The sequence below is a fragment of the Esox lucius genome, chromosome 25 (assembly GCF_011004845.1).
Source record: "Esox lucius isolate fEsoLuc1 chromosome 25, fEsoLuc1.pri, whole genome shotgun sequence".
NCBI lineage: Eukaryota > Metazoa > Chordata > Actinopteri > Esociformes > Esocidae > Esox > Esox lucius.
Genome location: NC_047593.1, coordinates 8,646,627 through 8,663,860, shown reverse-complemented (window position 1 = coordinate 8,663,860; position 17,234 = coordinate 8,646,627). Strand labels below are relative to the sequence as shown.

Genomic DNA, 17,234 nt, shown 5'->3' with positions numbered 1-17,234 from the left:
TTTCTCTCCTCCTATGTCCTTTATTTCCTATCTCCTCTCTACTTCCCCTCTCTCTTTACTGCCTTTCTCTCCACCTCCATCCTCTCTTTCTACACCCCCCCTTTCTCTCTCTACCTCCCCCATTCTCTCTCCCTCTACCCCCCTTCTGTCTCCACCTCCCCTCCTTCCCTCTACTTCAATAGTGTTCATCCTTTCGTGTGAACTGCCCAGACCGCAGAACCACAGAAGAGAATGGGTTCCACAGCTGTATTTGCAGTCTGATCCTAATTAGGACATGGGAGTTTGATCTCCCTGCTTGGAGGCAGAAGCATCAGATCATCTGTAAACAGTAAACCTTTTCAAGCCAGTCCATTAGGATGAGGCTAAGCACTGCAGAAGAACAGGATCCATGGTTTTCTTTTGTTTGTTTGTTAGCAGGGTGTAAATATGGTGTGGTGTGTGCTGTATTTTGGTAAGAAGCCAATTTGAAAATGACTCGGGATTTTGTTTTCACTGAGAGAACGTTGGATTTCGCTGCTGCTGATGCTGCACAGGTTTTTCCCCGAGGTGGCTGTTAAAGCAGACCTCTCACTCTCCTCTCATTGTCTCGGCCTCTCCCCTTCCACTCTCTCCCTAATGGCTTCTGTCTCCGTACTGTTCTGGCTTAACAAGGGCTGTAACACAGACGGGAACACACAAACACACAAAGCCAGTCTCAGTAAACCTCCCCTCACCTGCTTTGTGAACCATGTGGATCTGCTTAAACATGGTCTTGTACCAGTCCTTCGGCCGGTCCACCGTCTGTTGGTGGGGGGAGACAATCATCATCCACAACAGTTACAGACCGACAGATGGACGACACAGAATACAGGCAAAAGGAATGTCCGTGTGCTGTAGCCAGGCGACAAGGGACGATCATCGCCAGGCTGGTCAATAGCAATGAGCGTCACTGAGACCTGGTTGGGGAGAGAAGTGAGTATTTGACCTGAAGTATCCGGGCATTCCGAGCCTGGCTGCCACACATGCCAACTGCCCCCTCTGATGCCACGGTAACGAGTGAGAGGGGTCAGAGGAATGTTCTCGGCCCTCACAGAGCTTCTGTCTCGCTCTCTCTCCTGAGTTTTCTGAGTCTCACTCCATCTCTCTCTGTCTGTTGCTGGAGATTTGTCTCTCTCTCTCTGAGTGGTTATTTGAGTATTTGTGGAATTTCTGTCAACTTGGATGAGTCTGGCCATTCTCCTATGACCTCTCTATTAAAAACAGGATTTAGCCCACAGAACTGACACCTACGGAATGCTTTTTTGTTCACTGCACCATTCCCTGTAAACTTGAGCGACTGTACTGGGTGAAAACCACAGCTGTTTCTGAGATGCTGGAATTACCACATCTGGCACAAACAATCCCACCAACTATCATGTTTAATCCCCATTCTAATGTTTCAAACAACAACTAAACCGCTGTTTGGCCTCGAACAGGTGTACCCAATGAAGTGACGTGTGCGTCTCCGCCAGGCCCTCTCGTTCTCTCTGAAGCCCTCTCATATACATACACGCTCAGATAGGTACTCAGACCCACTTGGATGTGAGCGCACACCCACGCAAACAGATAGGCTGCATACTCTCCCGCAATAGAATAACAAGGGCTTCAACTGAGTCCCTCATTACAGTTGGCAGAGAGAGGAAGAGAGTTGAGGGGGCATGTGATGGTGAAGGAGAGAGAGGGAATGAGAATGAAAAAGCAAGAAAGAGAGAGAGGACTCTAAATAAGGGATGTAAAGCTGCTGACATGTCCAAAGCATTCCTCCCACTGGGCCCTGATCGCATTTCAGACAGCAAACGACCAACAGGACCAGAGATACTCCGCATTCCCCAAAACGTGACAAAATGGTGGGCCATGAAACTCTACGCACTCTGGGCACATCCAAAATGAAACACTATTCCCAATATAGCAGTGCGCTACTTCCCCTGCACATCAGGGCGTCGTGTGAGCAACCGCAGATGGAAAATCTAGGCTTTGTCGCCAAATGTATCCCATTGAAATTCAACAAATGTTCTGCCATTAAGTCTGTGTCCAAATAGTTTATTTCCCCTTGTTCTATAGTGTATAATTATACAGTCGTGAAAAAGCATACCCCAGGATTTCTTTTGTTTTACATTTGGACACATGAATATTTGAGCTCAATTCCAACCACATTCCTTAATCAATGCAACCTAATTTATCATAGAAGTCTCTAAGAACACCAGGGTAAAATAACTGGATCTAAAGGCCTCTGTTGCCACAATCAATGTTGAAGTGGACAAGTAAACTGTCAGAGAGAGACTGCACAAACTTGGCCTAGATGGAAGGTGCCTCTACTCTCAAGAAAGAATATTCAAGACACAACTGACATTCGCCAGACAATGCCTGGGTAAAGACCAAAAGTACCGGTACTGTGCGCTCTGGGTAGGTTGAGTCGTTTGGCAAAAATAACGTAATACTGCTGTAAAACACAGAGGCGGTGGCATTATGGTTTGGGGCTGCTTTGCTGTCTGAGGGCCAGGTCAACCAGACATCATTGATTCAACCATCAATTTCATATTGTAGCAGATAATTCTTCAGGAGAATGTAAGGCCATCTGTCAAAAAGCTGTAGCTGAACCAAAAATAGATCCTGGAACAGGACAATGATCCAAAACACACAAGCAAAGCTACAACAGAAAGAATGAAAAAGAAGAAATGGAGAGTTACGGAACATCACATTCCAAGCCCAGAACTCAGACCTATCAAAATGCTGCGGTGGGGGGGCGGGGGCTTTAAGTGGGTCTTACAAGCAAGAAAGCCCCAAAACAGTTGAAATAGTACTGTAGAAAAGAGGGGGAAACATTCTTCCAAGTTGATGTACGACTTGGAAGAATGTAGGAATTTATTTCAGCCAAAGGGGGCAACACCAACTATACTTACTTCTTCCGCACTCTGAAAATTCTTTTCTGTTGACTTTTTAAAAATAAACAATTGAAAAAACTACACTGAATGTACCTTCAGCGTCATTTGTTAAACTAGATTACCTCAATTTATCGACAGTGTTGAAATGAAGATTACATATCCATGTATACACCCATGTAAATAAAATACAACTTTCCAAGTGGTGTACTACATTTTCCACCTTACTGTCAGCACGTGTGTGTGTGTGTGCGCGCGTTTGTGTATGTGTGTTTGTGACTGTGTGTAGAGGCGTGCCCTCCTCACCGTGCGGATGGCGATGGGAATGCCTGTCTCGTCCACAGGGCCGATGCCCTCGTAGTGGGGCGCCTTCATCACCGTCACCCTCTTCTCCTCCTCGGAGAAGCGGGCGATGGGCACTGTGCTGCTTACACTGCTGTGTCCCGAAACCACGGACTCCCGTGTCACCGACTCTGAACCTTCTGCACGGAGGGTGTGGGGCAGTGGTGAAGGACGACAGACAAGTGAAGAAGAGGGGGAGGGAAGAAAGTGATCAGTAATAGAGAAATAGTATATCACACACATGATAAACCCCATAGATATAACAACATTAAAAGATAAGTGTAATTATCCAATATAACCTGCTCTGAAGTAAATGTGGGCCTGTGCATCGCTAAGCATATTCCCACTGTCAGGTCCACTTTTCATTCATTTCCCATTGTCTTCCCATATCGATTGGTTCCCATCTCTTCTGATAGCCGTAAATACATCATCTCCTGCAAACCTCAGCCACGCTCCCTCTACATCCTTTAACCAGGCATGTTCATTAAAGGCCCATTATCTACGAGCAGTAAGAAATGCTGAGAAGACAGATCTCATAACCAAGTAAGCGTTCAGGAAAAAAATCACAACAGCTATGTCATGACTCTTCAATTTGAAGAACTCAGAATAGCGGGCAAATCATTATTGCCATTTGTTTGGGTGAAGGCCCACACTGCATTTGATGTTAAACACCCGAAAAACATCGGAATATTTCTGGACTACTTTATTTGATAGGATTTCTCTATTTCAGCTTAGGTCTTTTTTTTTTTTGGATTGGCTCAATTGTATAATATGGGTGGCAGGAGAGTAGGAGAAAAATGTATTTGAAGGTTTTGCTGAGATTGTAAAATAGTTATTTATTATGGCCCCTGTGTGGAAAAGTGCTATAAGCTGCTGCCTTGCAGTAAAGCCCCATAATGTAGGATTCTTGGTGAAGAAATGAAGTAAAAAACAAAAAATCCCATTCAGCATAATTTACTCCTTAAAGACCCACTTAGTCGCCCTGCTGATATAACATTCTGAAGCTGTATTTGGAGTGAGAATTGCATTGGAATGAAGCTGCCACAACTCCCCAACAAGAAAGGTGTCGGCCAGCTACTACCCTCACATTTACTCTACGAACTGCAGAAAGAGAATCCTACATTTACCCGGCCAGCTACTACTTCTGTGGTTTTATGGCGGTACTGCCACCTACTGTGCGGGAGTGGACTCCGGCTCTCACCTGTGCTCCGACCGTGCCTGCGGATGGCCCCTGGGCTGAAGGAGGCAGGGGGAGGGGGGTAGGCTGGTGGGGAGGAGGGCCTCTGGGGGTGGGGGGCACCTCCATTCATGGCCATTTGAATAGCCTGGCCCTGAAGGAGCGAATGTGAAAAAAACAGAGGCGCGGGGCATCAGAAACAGCTCGGTAAACAGCTTGTTAACCTCTCATGGGACACAAACCTGTCCACTTGCAGCAGAATCAGTTGTTTAAGGATCAGGTTGGCACTAAGAATTGAGGAGTCTGTTCTAAGAATTGGGTAACAGGTAGAATGAAACAGCTAAAATAGTAGATTGTGGAGACCAAGGTGTAATAAAGTGTCCAAGAAAGACTAAAATCGTAACAGGGTTGTTAGGGGGAGAAATGCGTCCGTACAGTAGCTAGTAGTCGACAAACAGCAGGACTTATTTCAACCGGTGATTTCGTTATTGGTTAGAAAACAACAAAGAGCACACACAAGAGACATAAACACCACATTGAAAGACCCAAATGCAAAACTCACACCAGAAAATAAACTGAAAGGAAAGAAGTTTGTAAAGAGTTAATGGCGGTTGGTAATGACAAATCCTCCCATTTGAGCATGTGAGAAAGACAGTATGAACTGAAAAAGACATGTTACAAAGGTCAGGCAGCAGTGCATGACAAACCCTCAGAAAAGCGCAAAGGGGGTGTTTACGACTGTAGCACAAACTCGCACAAGGCAGATTAGTTGGAGGGGCTTGCGGACGCTCGATTGGGGTGAGAGTTTCGGATGTGAAGTCGGGGAGTTCGAGCTCCATCGGAGTAGCAGCGGTTAGCGGATTGGCGGGGGAGCGGGATAGTTACGTTAGTGGCTGCAGCAGGGGTGGAGGTTAGCGCCTCGTCGGTGCCCGTGGTGGACGCTGAGGCCGACGCGTGGCTGAGGGTGGGCGAGGGCGTGGGCGAGGCACCGGGGGAGTCGAGGCCGCAGATCTGCAACTCCTCCAGGAGGCCCACCGTCGACGTCGAGTAGTGGCTGAGCGCTGACACCGTCACTGGGGAGAGCGGGGGCGAGGTCGAGGCGGCATCGGCCACGCAGCCGGGGAATCCGACCGCACCGGCGCTAACCGGGCCAATTTTGTCCGTTCGGTCGGCCCCGCCGCGCTCCAGTGTGGCGTATGGGGAGGGGGCGTACGGGGTGGGCGACATGGCTTTGATGCCCGCCAGGGGGTCCACGGAATCGGCGCTGTGGCGGTTGTAAGGGGAGTGCCAGGTGCTGGAGCCGGAGGAGCGGAGGTGAGGAGGCGAGCCCTGGCGGGGTAGAATGAGGCGATGAAGGAGGAAGGGAAGGGAGGGAGGAGAGAGTTTAGAGTGAGGCTGTTATGCACGGGTGGTCCGCACAGGACAGGAAGTGAAACGGTGTGCCACAGGAAATGACATGGTGGTTTGCCACACAGCGTCGTATTGCGCAGGAGGGCGTCACCTTCAGTGTGGGCGTGAGGTCAAAAAGTTGATTTATGTGTTTTAAAATACTGGGAACAAAACACACTGTGCTCCTAAGCCAGGTGATCCCCCTGACACACACAGACGTGGGCACGCGCACACACACACCAACAGACACGTGCGCGCACATCATATTAGTTAGTGTGGTCGGTTGAAGAACATTAAGGTGGAGGTTTATTAGGAAACTGGGAGTCAGTTAAAGTACCACCACATCCGCCGCGCCTGGTCGAGGTGGAACTGGAGGCGGGGGTGTGACCTTCAGGCCCTCCACAGGGACCAAAGCCGGGGCCTTGGGCGTCGGGGTGAGGGCCGGATGATTGGAGCCCGTTGGCTCCGGGGTTCGCGGGGCCATCTGGACGGAGAGGGTGGCTGTGTGCTGGGAGCCCACGGAGGAGACCCTACGGGGGGTTGGCGGCGGAGGGGAGGAGGTGGGAGCGGGTCGGTGGGAGGGGGGGTCGGGGACAGGGACGGGGGTGAGTCTGAGAGAGGACACCTTGCGCTGGGCGGAGGCGGCGGTGCGGGTGGAAGTAGCAGTGGGGAAGGCTAGAGGAGATTTGGGGTTTGACTGTGGGGGTTTAAATTCTGGCTCTGATCTGGGTCGGGTGGAGGCTCCTGAAGAGTAGGAGAAAGAGGAGGTGCTCTTCATTGTGTAGGACTCCTTGAGGACGGCCTTCTCGTTGGAGAGAGACAGCGTCCCGGGTCCGAGGGCCTCGGCAAGGAGGGAGCTGTAGGAGGGAGGGACAGCACCTGGTTTGGGGGAGGAGTAGCTCTCTCTCCTAGGGGGCGGGAGAGGGACCTGACTGACAGCCTGGGCAGACAATTAGAATAAGAGAATGAGAAAAGCAACAAGCAACCTTTTTACCAGTGGAACGATAGAAATAAGAAACAAAACCCAGAGTCAGAATACAAACCACTAAACCCAGAGTCAGAATACAAACCACTAAACCCAGAGTCAGAATACAAACACAAAACCCAGAGTCAGAATACAAACCACTAAACCCAGAGTCAGAATACAAACACAAAACCCAGAGTCAGAAAACAAACACAAAACCCAGAGTCAGAATACAAACCACTAAACCCAGAGTCAGAATACAAACCACTAAACCCAGAGTCAGAATACAAACCACTAAACCCAGAGTCAGAATACAAACCACTAAACCCAGAGTCAGAATACAAACCACTAAACCCAGAGTCAGAATACAAACCACAAAACTCTTAATACAAAAATAATAATACAAAATAATACAAGTAGAAGGTACAAAACACTGGAGCAGAATAAAAAAAATTATAGTCTGCAGATTTTTTTTAGGCTGTGGTCTGATTTAGGTCTCACTGAAAAGCAAAATGAAACAGGGAAGAATATTATAATAATTAGACGATTGAAGAAATGTGATAGACAGAATGCGCATGTTTATTTTCCCTATATGTAGCCATAAACACACACATGAACGAACACACACACACACACTCACTCCCTCTCGATAGCCGCTGAAACACATCGACATGAATCAATGGAAAAAGTTGACAGGGAAAATTCTCTGGAGGCACTGCTGCTGACAGAACGACACGATGGGATTAACAATCACAAACATCCTCCTAAAGACTGGCACACACTGGGTTTAACTACTCTGGATTAAACATGGATCCCTTAGCCTGTGACCTCAACCAGGATAGCATGTATACTCTTTCATCTGACGTCACGTGGAGAGGTTGCTTAACAGTACGCCGTGGATGTGTGTGTGTGTGTGTGTTCACCTGTGTGGGAGACTTCTTGTCTTGCAGGTTGGGCCTGACGCTGCGGAAGCCTTTGGCGGCCAGGGAGGAACTGATGTCTTCGCCGTTCCTCAGACCGTCGGTGCTGCGTGACCGCCAAGCATCTACGACCCGGACAGAATTACAGTCGCACAACTCGAAATACAATTCTAGGCGACTGGTCTTACAGCAGCCCCCTATATAGCACAATGTCATTCATTCCTTGGCTGACAGTCTACAGAGGAACAAGAGTTGTCTTATTTGCAAGCAACGTGTCTTATTTGAGGCTTTAAAGAAGAAGACGTTGAAGTGTGATTACCTGAATCAGATGAGTGAGACTCACTCCCTGCGTGGGAAGAAGAAAACACAGAGACCTAGAATCAGTTTCATCATCAATGTACAGCCAAATAAACACACGAAAGGTGGATCCAGAAACTTACAAACCTATCAGGCTTGATTATTTTGAAAGAAAATTAAGTTGTGGCTTAAAGAGGAGGACAGGAAAGGGAAACATTTAGGGAAGGAAAAAACAGCTCAGTGACACATAGAAGGGACACTGTAACAATGGAGAACTGGCATAGAGGCAGGTCTGTCCTACACAATCTATTTCTATTCTATATATTTCTATGTTCCCTAAAGTTGTGTTTGATTCCGCATGTTCTAGACCATCTTTTCTCATCTCGATGTTCTGTAACTACTGAACTCAGCTCTCATAAGCCAGTAGAGCTCCCAAACATTTAGCTGGATTTAAGCTATCAGATGAAACACAGTGAATAGAACAGGGGTCCATACTGATACACTCTTTGTTCTTTCAGAAGACAGTAATTTAGACAGGGTTCAGGCATAAAAATGGAACCAGCCTGAGCAAACAAGCAAAGGCACCGCCTGAATCTGTGTAATAAGAGGTGTGTTTACCAGACGCAAAACGATTCCCTACGCTGTGTCCTGTCGAACAAGACCCTGTGCAACCGTCTACATATCTCAACCGCTATTAACTCAACAGGGGGATTAGTGTCAAATAAAATAGGGATTAGAAGACTATTATTAGAGGTAGGAGGTCATGCAGTAGCTAGCCAGCAAGAGACACTCAATGAGGAAATCCCAAGAAGCATCCAGGGGCTAACTAACTGACAACCCATTTAATAACAACCCAAACAAATCATTGAAGTGGCTAAAAATACTACACCACATTGACAGTATAGATTTTGTTAAGACACAATGTAGTGCTCTGGCGTTCTTAAGATGTTTACACATTTTAGTGTTTGTACCTCTTCTGGTTTCATTTGTGGCATTTTTTCCAGAACTAGCTGAGCTGCTTGAACTAAACATGGGAGTTGGAATTCATCAAATCCAATCAGATATGGTACTGGAAGAAATGAAACATGGGGAACTAGGTCTAATCAAGGATAGGTTTCGAAGACGATAAGGCTGTGGAAAATAGACCGTAGCTTCTGGGGGAGGTGCCAGGCATATACCAAACAACTGTGTCATGTGTCTACTTCAAAGACATATAGTTTGGACTGCGGGTGGCTTTGGAGAATAGCAGCGGAGTGAGAATTGCTGACAGAGACGCCAAAACAAAACAGAAAAGGAAACTCCCATAAGCCAGGACAGAAGCTCTTAAGAGTCTCCTTCTTTATGAACCAACATCATGAATACACGGACAGGGGAACGAGAGAGCCGAGAGATGAAGTGTGTCTATGCGTGTGCGGGAGTATAAGTATTCTTGTGTGTGTGTGTGTGGCTAGATTAAGAGTGGAAATGCCATGAGGCGAGTTGTGTTTTTATATCCCTGGCGTGGTCTTAAAACCCCCACTGAATGATGCCAGCTGAAGAGTCCATGGTCTCTGCATAGGCACAGCGCTGAAAGCCTCTGCTCATTTTATTTTTCAAGGGAGGCGTCTTTGACTACTTTACACATGAGCAACAAGGGTTGGAACAGCCTATTACTTGGCCAGTAAAGGACAAGGTCTCACTGTTCTGCTGTGTGGTTCCAACCTCCAGTGGTCACATGATGCTTGGTAGAGCATGGATTTTGGAAAGCCAAGGCTCTGGGTTAAATTCCCAAGAGTGGCCAGTATGAAAAATGTAAGAAAATGTATGCACTGACTTACTACCGTAAGTCAATCTGGATGACAGCATCTGCTAAATGACTTCAATGTGAAATGTAAACTCAAGGAATGCAAGCCAGAGTTGTTAAAACAAACAGCCTCGGGCCAACCACACTTGAATGGGGCAACTTGTTCTACAAAGCAGACTCGGGGCAGAAATTGAGCTTTACTACAGATCTGAGATCAGATTGTCCCGCCTCTCAATTCTGAATTAGCCATAGGGGTTAGTGTTTTGGCAGACGTACAGGTGAGTGTGATGTTGCTAAACCATAGATCTAGAACTGGAAGTACAACCTAATCATCTGATGTAGGGGAGTTGAAAAGCATCGTATTTGGCCTTGTTGTCAGGGGTTAAAGTCAACTGACGACTCTTGTCAATCATGGCCTGTACAGCAGTGATTCCCTGGTCCAGCACACCTGATTTGACTTGGCCAACTGATATTCAAGCCCTCGTTGACCCCAAACAGACAAAAAAAAAAAAGGGTGATTTCGGTGGGTCCCTGGTGTTTTGAAAGCACGGCTACTACCTGCATGACAACTCCTGCAAACAAATATTTTACATTCATTGCTGGAGAGTTTGACATTTCCCCTGAAGGTTAAATGAAAGACAAACGCACAGCGTCCAAACCCCTGACTTTCTCACCAGGCGGAATGGTACGAATGAGTCAGGGTTGTCATGGTTTGCCCCAAAACAGCACCATTTTTAGCGGTCACACACACCCGCTGCAATGGAATTCCCTCAGACCATGTCTCACTTCATCTAAGCAAGTCTCTGAGGAACTCACATGAACCATCCGACCTCAGAGGAACGACGGGAACAACAAAAGGGGGAGAAGAAGAAGAGGGGGAATTCAATCGGAGGAGAAAGCTACAAAGGGGAAAACCGGTGCCGCAGGACGACAAAACGGAAAGAGACAAACGTCGCAGAGAACTGATGTGGAGGGGGAGGCGGGAAGAGTGAGGTAGAAGAACAGAGAATAAAACATTGGAACAAAGAGCTAAACCTGTGACAGGACGGCGCTCGTACGACAGAACGCAATGCTGTTGCAGTAATTAGTCTGACCAAGCAAGGCCTTCAACTTACCCGCTTCAAGTAATGGTGCGACAGGCTGTGTGGTTAGGGTGGGTCAGGGTGGGTCAGGGTGGGTCAGGGTGGGTCAGGGTGGGTCAGGGTGGTGTGTGTGTGTTAAGCGTTAAAGTGGCGCGTGTGTTGTTAATACCTGTGGATAGGTTGGGGAAACTCTGGACCCGCTTCATGGAGGAGAGGGCGAGTTGCAAGGCGGAGCTTTTGCGAGCGTGTCCTCCGCTGTCTGGGAAAGCACGGTCGGCAGCCATGGCAGCAGAAGCAGCACACGCACAATTAAACACACGCATGCACGCATGCACGCACGCACGCAGCCAAAGCCCCCACCACAGAGGAGGCAAAGCACATGCATTACAATGGATCCCTTATCGTGACGCAACGGGGACTGGAGGAGGGTCACGGCTCATTTCAAGATGGAGGGAGAAGGTGGGGGGGTGGGGGTCAGCGTACAGATAAACAGACCTTAAAAAGGTAGACTCTGCAATATGAGACCACACACAGTCCGGGTATCTTCCTGTTAACAGCACTCCCTTTATGTCATCCTGCTGTTGTTTCTATGTGTCAGCAGCAAGTTATGAAATCATAGCGCTGACTCTACCTTTAAAAAAAAAAAAGATGGTAATAATTGTTTATCCCGTTGCTTACGTTACAATAAAAACGACAGGTTCGGTCTAGATTTTATAAGGCTTGCCAACAAAATCGTAAATAAGTTGTGTTTGTTTCCAGCCCGATGGAATCAGCAAATACGCCGCAATTAGAAGTCCCCTTCCTGCTTCGTTTGAACAGTGCCTCAAGGGCCAACTAACGTTCATGCTCACTTAATCATCGTAGGAGTAATAAACCACTTTGAGTGGGCAGAGAATCCCTCGCCAAGCAAGACTATTCAGTGACCGTGGCCATTAAGAAGGTAATATTGGGGTAAAAAAAAAAAAAATGCCTTCAGATAAAATTGTCTTTCTCCACAATAAAAGCTCCCATAATTGGAATGTAGTGAGATGTTCCATTTATTTTTAAGGCAAATTCCACCACTTTTCAACTTCCTTGTCAGCTCCGGCACCAATCCAGTGTAAACAGAATGTAAACACTAAGGTTGAAAAAGAGGGGAATTCCTCTTTCAAATGAGCAACTTAAATTGTGTGGAGGCTATTGGCCTCTCAATAAATCAGTGTACACGTCTTTGTGAACTCTGTGGCTCATTTACTTCTGTGATGTAATGTAAATGATTACCAACGCTGCATTGAACTAATCAAAACGATGATCGTAACAAAATAAGATTCTGGAACACACAGAGGCTACTGACATCTTAATAGCAGTTATGATATAAAGACATAAAAACAAACAAACAAGGGAACCAATCTAAACAATTACTGGCAGCTTGACTGTGTAATAATTCATTTTAACTGCTTGATACATCTCGGGATGGGGGACAACTTTAAGATTAAATGGCGAGTATCAGCTTGGTGGGTGTGTAACTGGATCAAAATGCAAAATGAGTGTGACAGTAATTGTTTCACATTGTAAATGGGTAATGTCCCTGTAACAGTAATGTTCCTACATAATAAATGGGTAATGTCCCGGTAACAGTAATGTTTATACATAGTAAATAGTTAATTGTCAAGTAAAAGTAATGTTTTTACATTAAAAACAGGTAATGCTCCTGTAACAGTAATGTTCCTACATAATAAATGGGTAATGCCCCTATAACAGTGATATCTCTACATTATAGAGGTAATGATCCTGTAACAGTAACTGTTCTACTTTAAAAAATGGTAATGGCCCTATCCCAGTAATGCTTCAACATTATCTTCAAGATCCTTTGTTATTGTTTGGAAACATGAAATCATAATCCTTGGGCAGTGTAAAAAATAAAATGCTTGATTTAGAGATTGCATAGCTAAGCAACCCAGGCAAGAAAAAGTATGCCTGCTGGCAAATGCAAAATAATAAAATAAGAGTTGGATAAGCCATAGCACAATGCCTTGAATTCAGCATGCATTAATAAGTGCGCAATGTTAATGATGGGTGACATGCAGTGTATATGTTATGCATAATGGTAATTGTACTGTAAAGCATATTTCATATATAGCTACTAAATAAAGGTTTTCCTCGGGACATGTTGTTGTTTCTTTTATTTTGTTTATTTGTAACCCCAGTAGGTCCTGCTTAAGTAGCAGCCACTCTTCCTCGGGTCCACAGAAAGCCTGACACATACAAAACACTCACGCATCGATCGACTCCAACACCCCTAACAAATGCAAAGCAGAACCATACAACTAAAAACATTTTGGACATTGAAGGCGTTCTTGTCCCTGGCATGCAGGTGTGTGGGGTTAAAGTGTGTAGAGGCACATCACATACCTGTATTCATTCTGAAGAGCTCTCCTAACAGTTCTACCAAAGCTGGACACACTTTCCTGCAACAGAGAAACCGGAGATGGAGGTTAGATTCTTACTCCCGGTAAAGCTTGCCCTCATTTTTAGGGCTGGTTTCCAAGACAAAGTCAAGGTGGACCAAAAGGTAATCACTTTTCCATCAGGATGAATCCAAGACTCATGACTCAAAGACAAACGTCTCTAACAGGGGCACTTTGACTTGGAGAAGTGAAATACCCCTAAAAGCACTCCAAGTATTGATTCCTCCAATTGTCTAAACCTTGTTTTGGCTTCAAATTGGCTGGAGCAAAACACCTGGACATTTGTTGCATTTGGAAGGCAAATCCTATTTATATACATTCCTTCAATTTCAGAACTGAACTTCATTGAGCACAAGAGCTCAATCATAACAGCCGCAGAGAAAAAGCCTAACTACTTCTGACGAGGCGCCAAAGAAAACATCTGGTAGAAACAAATGGGTTTATGGATGAAGCGCTGACGTTGCGGTCAATAGAAATCAACTATAGAACGGCACCTCGGACATTATCCGTCATACTGGGATACTGTCCTCGTAGTCGAGAGCAATATTTTAGGCCTTTAATAGGAGGGACGAATGTAACCCTAATGAGTTATTAACTGTGCTGGGTACACTCATATTAAACAGGCACTGTGTTTTCTGTGTAACAGTAAAGGAACATAAGAACCACATGACGGATCTGAAGATTGGATGACAGAAAAAAATACACTTGAGTGTCCTGTTGGAAAGTTCTCAGGTATCATTAACAGATGCTGTAGTGTGTGTGACTGGGTTTGTGCATGTACATTCACGTGACATTATAGACCTGAGCTTGTCGGTTCCAACTCACGGAGGAGGGGACCAAACATGCCTGGTATGTACAGGGCTGCAAGACATATACACAAACAAACACACACAAACATACACACTCCTGTGGCAGAGAGGAGTGCGGTATGTAACATGTCCCAGGACTGCCGGGGACGCTGGTGCAGTGATTAAGAGTGTGTTTGGGTAGTCTGGCCTTTACAATTGCAGGAAATGTGTCTTTATCTCTATTTGACTAGTTGTTGCATTAACTGGGGGAAAAATGATACACCCAGTGGGAAAGAGTCATGGAAAAATGGAGGCAATCAAATCTTGCATTACAGAAGTGGCGAGTAGATTTTACACCACTCACTTAATTATTCTCCAGCACCTCTATTAATGGTAACACGAGTTACAGTAGTGCTGGGCTAGAGCAAACATGACGGCCTCCGAGGGAACCTTTGAAAGAGTCGAACAACACATTTATAAAACAGCCCCATCAACCACACTTAGCTGACACCATCCTCGCTAACCGACATTTACAGTCAACAGTTCAGAGTAAAGGATGTTGACGAAGAAGCTAAACAAGATGTAATCTTAAATGGCAAGCCATTTAAATGTTTTGTTTACAAATGCACAAGTTGGCATTCGTGACACTAATGACATGGTTGGCCAGAGAAAAATGACATGGTTGGCCACAGACAGATGGGGCATTGCCTGAAGCACAGACAAAACCATTTAACTCACTCAAAGTTGGCCCATTAAAATGTTTTTTCCCCTCCAAACTCAATTAGAGAAAAGCTAATAATGGACCCCTTATCCAAATCACATAAAAGCATCTTAAATAGATTTTGAAACCCAACAAAGTTTACTTTTTCATGCTTTAGAGCCACTTTTCACTGCAGCAACAGATACACGTCTTTTGAGGTAACCATTTACTAGTTTTAACCACAGTGTAGGAGTGATATTGACCCATTCTTCTTGGCAGATATGCTCCCGGGTTGTTCAAGTTGGCTGGATGACTCCAGTGCACCAATATTCTCAAAAAGTGTCAGAAATTCTTATTGGAATTGACATCGGTCCTTTGATTGGGCAACTGTTGGACATTCACCATTTTGTTGAGCCGCTCCAATGTTGCTTTGGCCTTGTAATTGGGCTCAGTTACCTGCTGAAAGTTGAATTTCCTTCCAAGCATCAGTTTTTCAGCAGACAGGCTAACTTTGGAATAAAATACATTTTTTATAATAAAAATGAAATCATGAAACCAATGTCACCTTAATTTGATAATAATATGATAGAATTGGTCAGGGGTTTGAATACTTTGTCAAGGGTCTGTATAATGCCGTGTAAGTTCACTAGCATTTTTTTAACACAGCCCTGCATATCCGCCATCACAGAACTACAGTTCTTTCCGAAAAAACCCCAAAAACTGCCTATTATAAAACACAGCCTATTATAAAACACAATCTTGATAAGGTGGGCATCATTTAAAAGCATGTTCAGTTGCCAAAATAAAATTGCTAGGCTATTAAATACAAGTTAGTGTTTGACAAGGCAATCCACAGATTTCTTTTTGTAATTTTGGCATGCATGAAGTATTGAGTGCATTCAAGTATTATCCACAGCAATTTTTCTTAATCATAGATAAACATACAACCAGGAAACCAGGAACCATGGAAAATGTTAAAAAAAAATCAATGTGAGGCTAAATAGGAGGGCAGAGCAACAAGATACAAATGTTTTCACGGGATCTCTGGCACTCAGTGAGTTAAATGCAACCAACCTCAAGCCTGCTATCAACTGACATGGTTGTCATCAGCTAACCAAGCACAAATGACACCCAGAGGAAGGGAGCCCCTTTTAGACTACTGAGATACGTGTGACAGAGTCATCCCCACACGTCATGTCTACTGGTTAGAGACACCAGGCCAGGTATACCACCCTGAAATAGTTCTCATACGGAAGGCACTGGAAATAGAACGACACAGAACACTCTCACGCACTCACGGGAAGAGGAGAAAGCAAGCGACTCTCACAGTCCGTGAGAAAATGTGCTGGAACGTGTTAGAGTAGAGTTTTGCAGGTTGATGTACGACCCCTGTATAGTAGGCTTCACCCATCCAAGGGCCTTCTTCGCAACCTATCACCATAACGCTGAGTGCCAAGCAGAGACACACCCGGTGCCATTGTCTTTGTTATGACTTGGCAGGGATGGAACTCCCCATCTTCCAATCTCAGAGCGGATACTTCCTACAAGGCCACTTAGTTGGTATAATATGAGCTAATGGCCGATTTATAAGAGCCCAGACTTAACGTTTAAGTATCTCAACCTTGTCTTCAACCTCAATGATCTCAGTTAGGCACATAGCAAACTGGAAAATTCCTTTCTCTCTCTTTTAAAGAAAGTGTGAGAGAAAAAAAGCACTTAGTACTCTATTGATCTTTATAACACACACCATACGTCTTGCCACAACAGTCATGGGGCTAGCGCAGTAATGTGATTCGTCCAAGCGCCAATGATGCTAGGCTAGCAGATTGTGCTACATAATGGCTAACCGTTTATCACGAGCCACTGTAGTGTTGGCTAACAAAGCACTGTGATTCATTTCTGTAGAGCAATAAAAATGCTTGCTCATGCTACAGTTGCTAGCTAGGACCTGGGCAATTACATCAATGAAGGCAGTGAGGCAAACTATTTGAATATACACACCGTAGACTGTACAGTATTAGCTTAAAATATGTGAGTGACTGTGCAATTAAGTAGTAAATGTTTTAAAAAGTTCTCTCTTGATCAATTAGGGAAGACAGAAAGGAAAGCCTCTGCTGCCCCAAGAGACCGAACAAAAGCAAGCACCGCGGAACGCCCTCGGCACTCAAGACTAATCCCCTTTTACATACAGTAACGCCTCGTAAATCTTGCTCACACACGCACCTCAGGACTCACAAACATACAGGCCTAGGTTAAATCACAGGGCAGGTGTCGTGGCCTGTCGCCATCTAAACCAGGGCTAGATTAAAGGGATTATGTTTCTAGGGGCAAGACCAGAGGCGACACGGCAGCTGTGTCATGGAGGGACACTGAAACCAAGTTCATGCTTTCACTCACTCTCAGCTAAGACTATAAAACCTCTGTGTTTTACCTATCAAGAGAGTAATC

The 17,234-nt window shown here is 45.4% G+C and overlaps 1 protein-coding gene across 7 annotated transcripts in view; it reads right to left on the bottom strand.

The window, feature by feature from the left end:
• sorbs2a (sorbin and SH3 domain containing 2a) overlaps positions 1-17,234 on the bottom strand; it is a 66,795-nt gene that overhangs the window by 24,173 nt on the left and 25,388 nt on the right. For 2 of the 7 annotated variants that reach the window (XR_003778089.2, XR_003778090.2), the window contains 8 exons: positions 13,243-13,298; positions 11,347-11,482; positions 8,009-8,035; positions 6,143-7,814; positions 5,302-5,745; positions 4,441-4,570; positions 3,204-3,379; positions 714-780 (listed from right to left, as the gene is read on the bottom strand). Coding sequence is in view for 1 of the 7 variants with exons in the window: in XM_020043856.3 (XP_019899415.3) it covers positions 714-780; positions 3,204-3,379; positions 4,441-4,570; positions 5,302-5,745; positions 6,143-6,745; positions 7,693-7,814; positions 8,009-8,035; positions 11,021-11,110; positions 13,243-13,252 (1,669 nt within the window). In the remaining 6 variants the exon portion in view is untranslated. Of the gene's footprint in view, positions 1-713; positions 781-3,203; positions 3,380-4,440; positions 4,571-5,301; positions 5,746-6,142; positions 7,815-8,008; positions 8,036-11,020; positions 11,111-11,346; positions 11,483-13,242; positions 13,299-17,234 lie in introns of all 7 variants that reach the window. The other 5 variants (XR_002196163.3, XR_002196164.3, XM_020043856.3 and 2 more) reach the window with 4 other exon arrangements.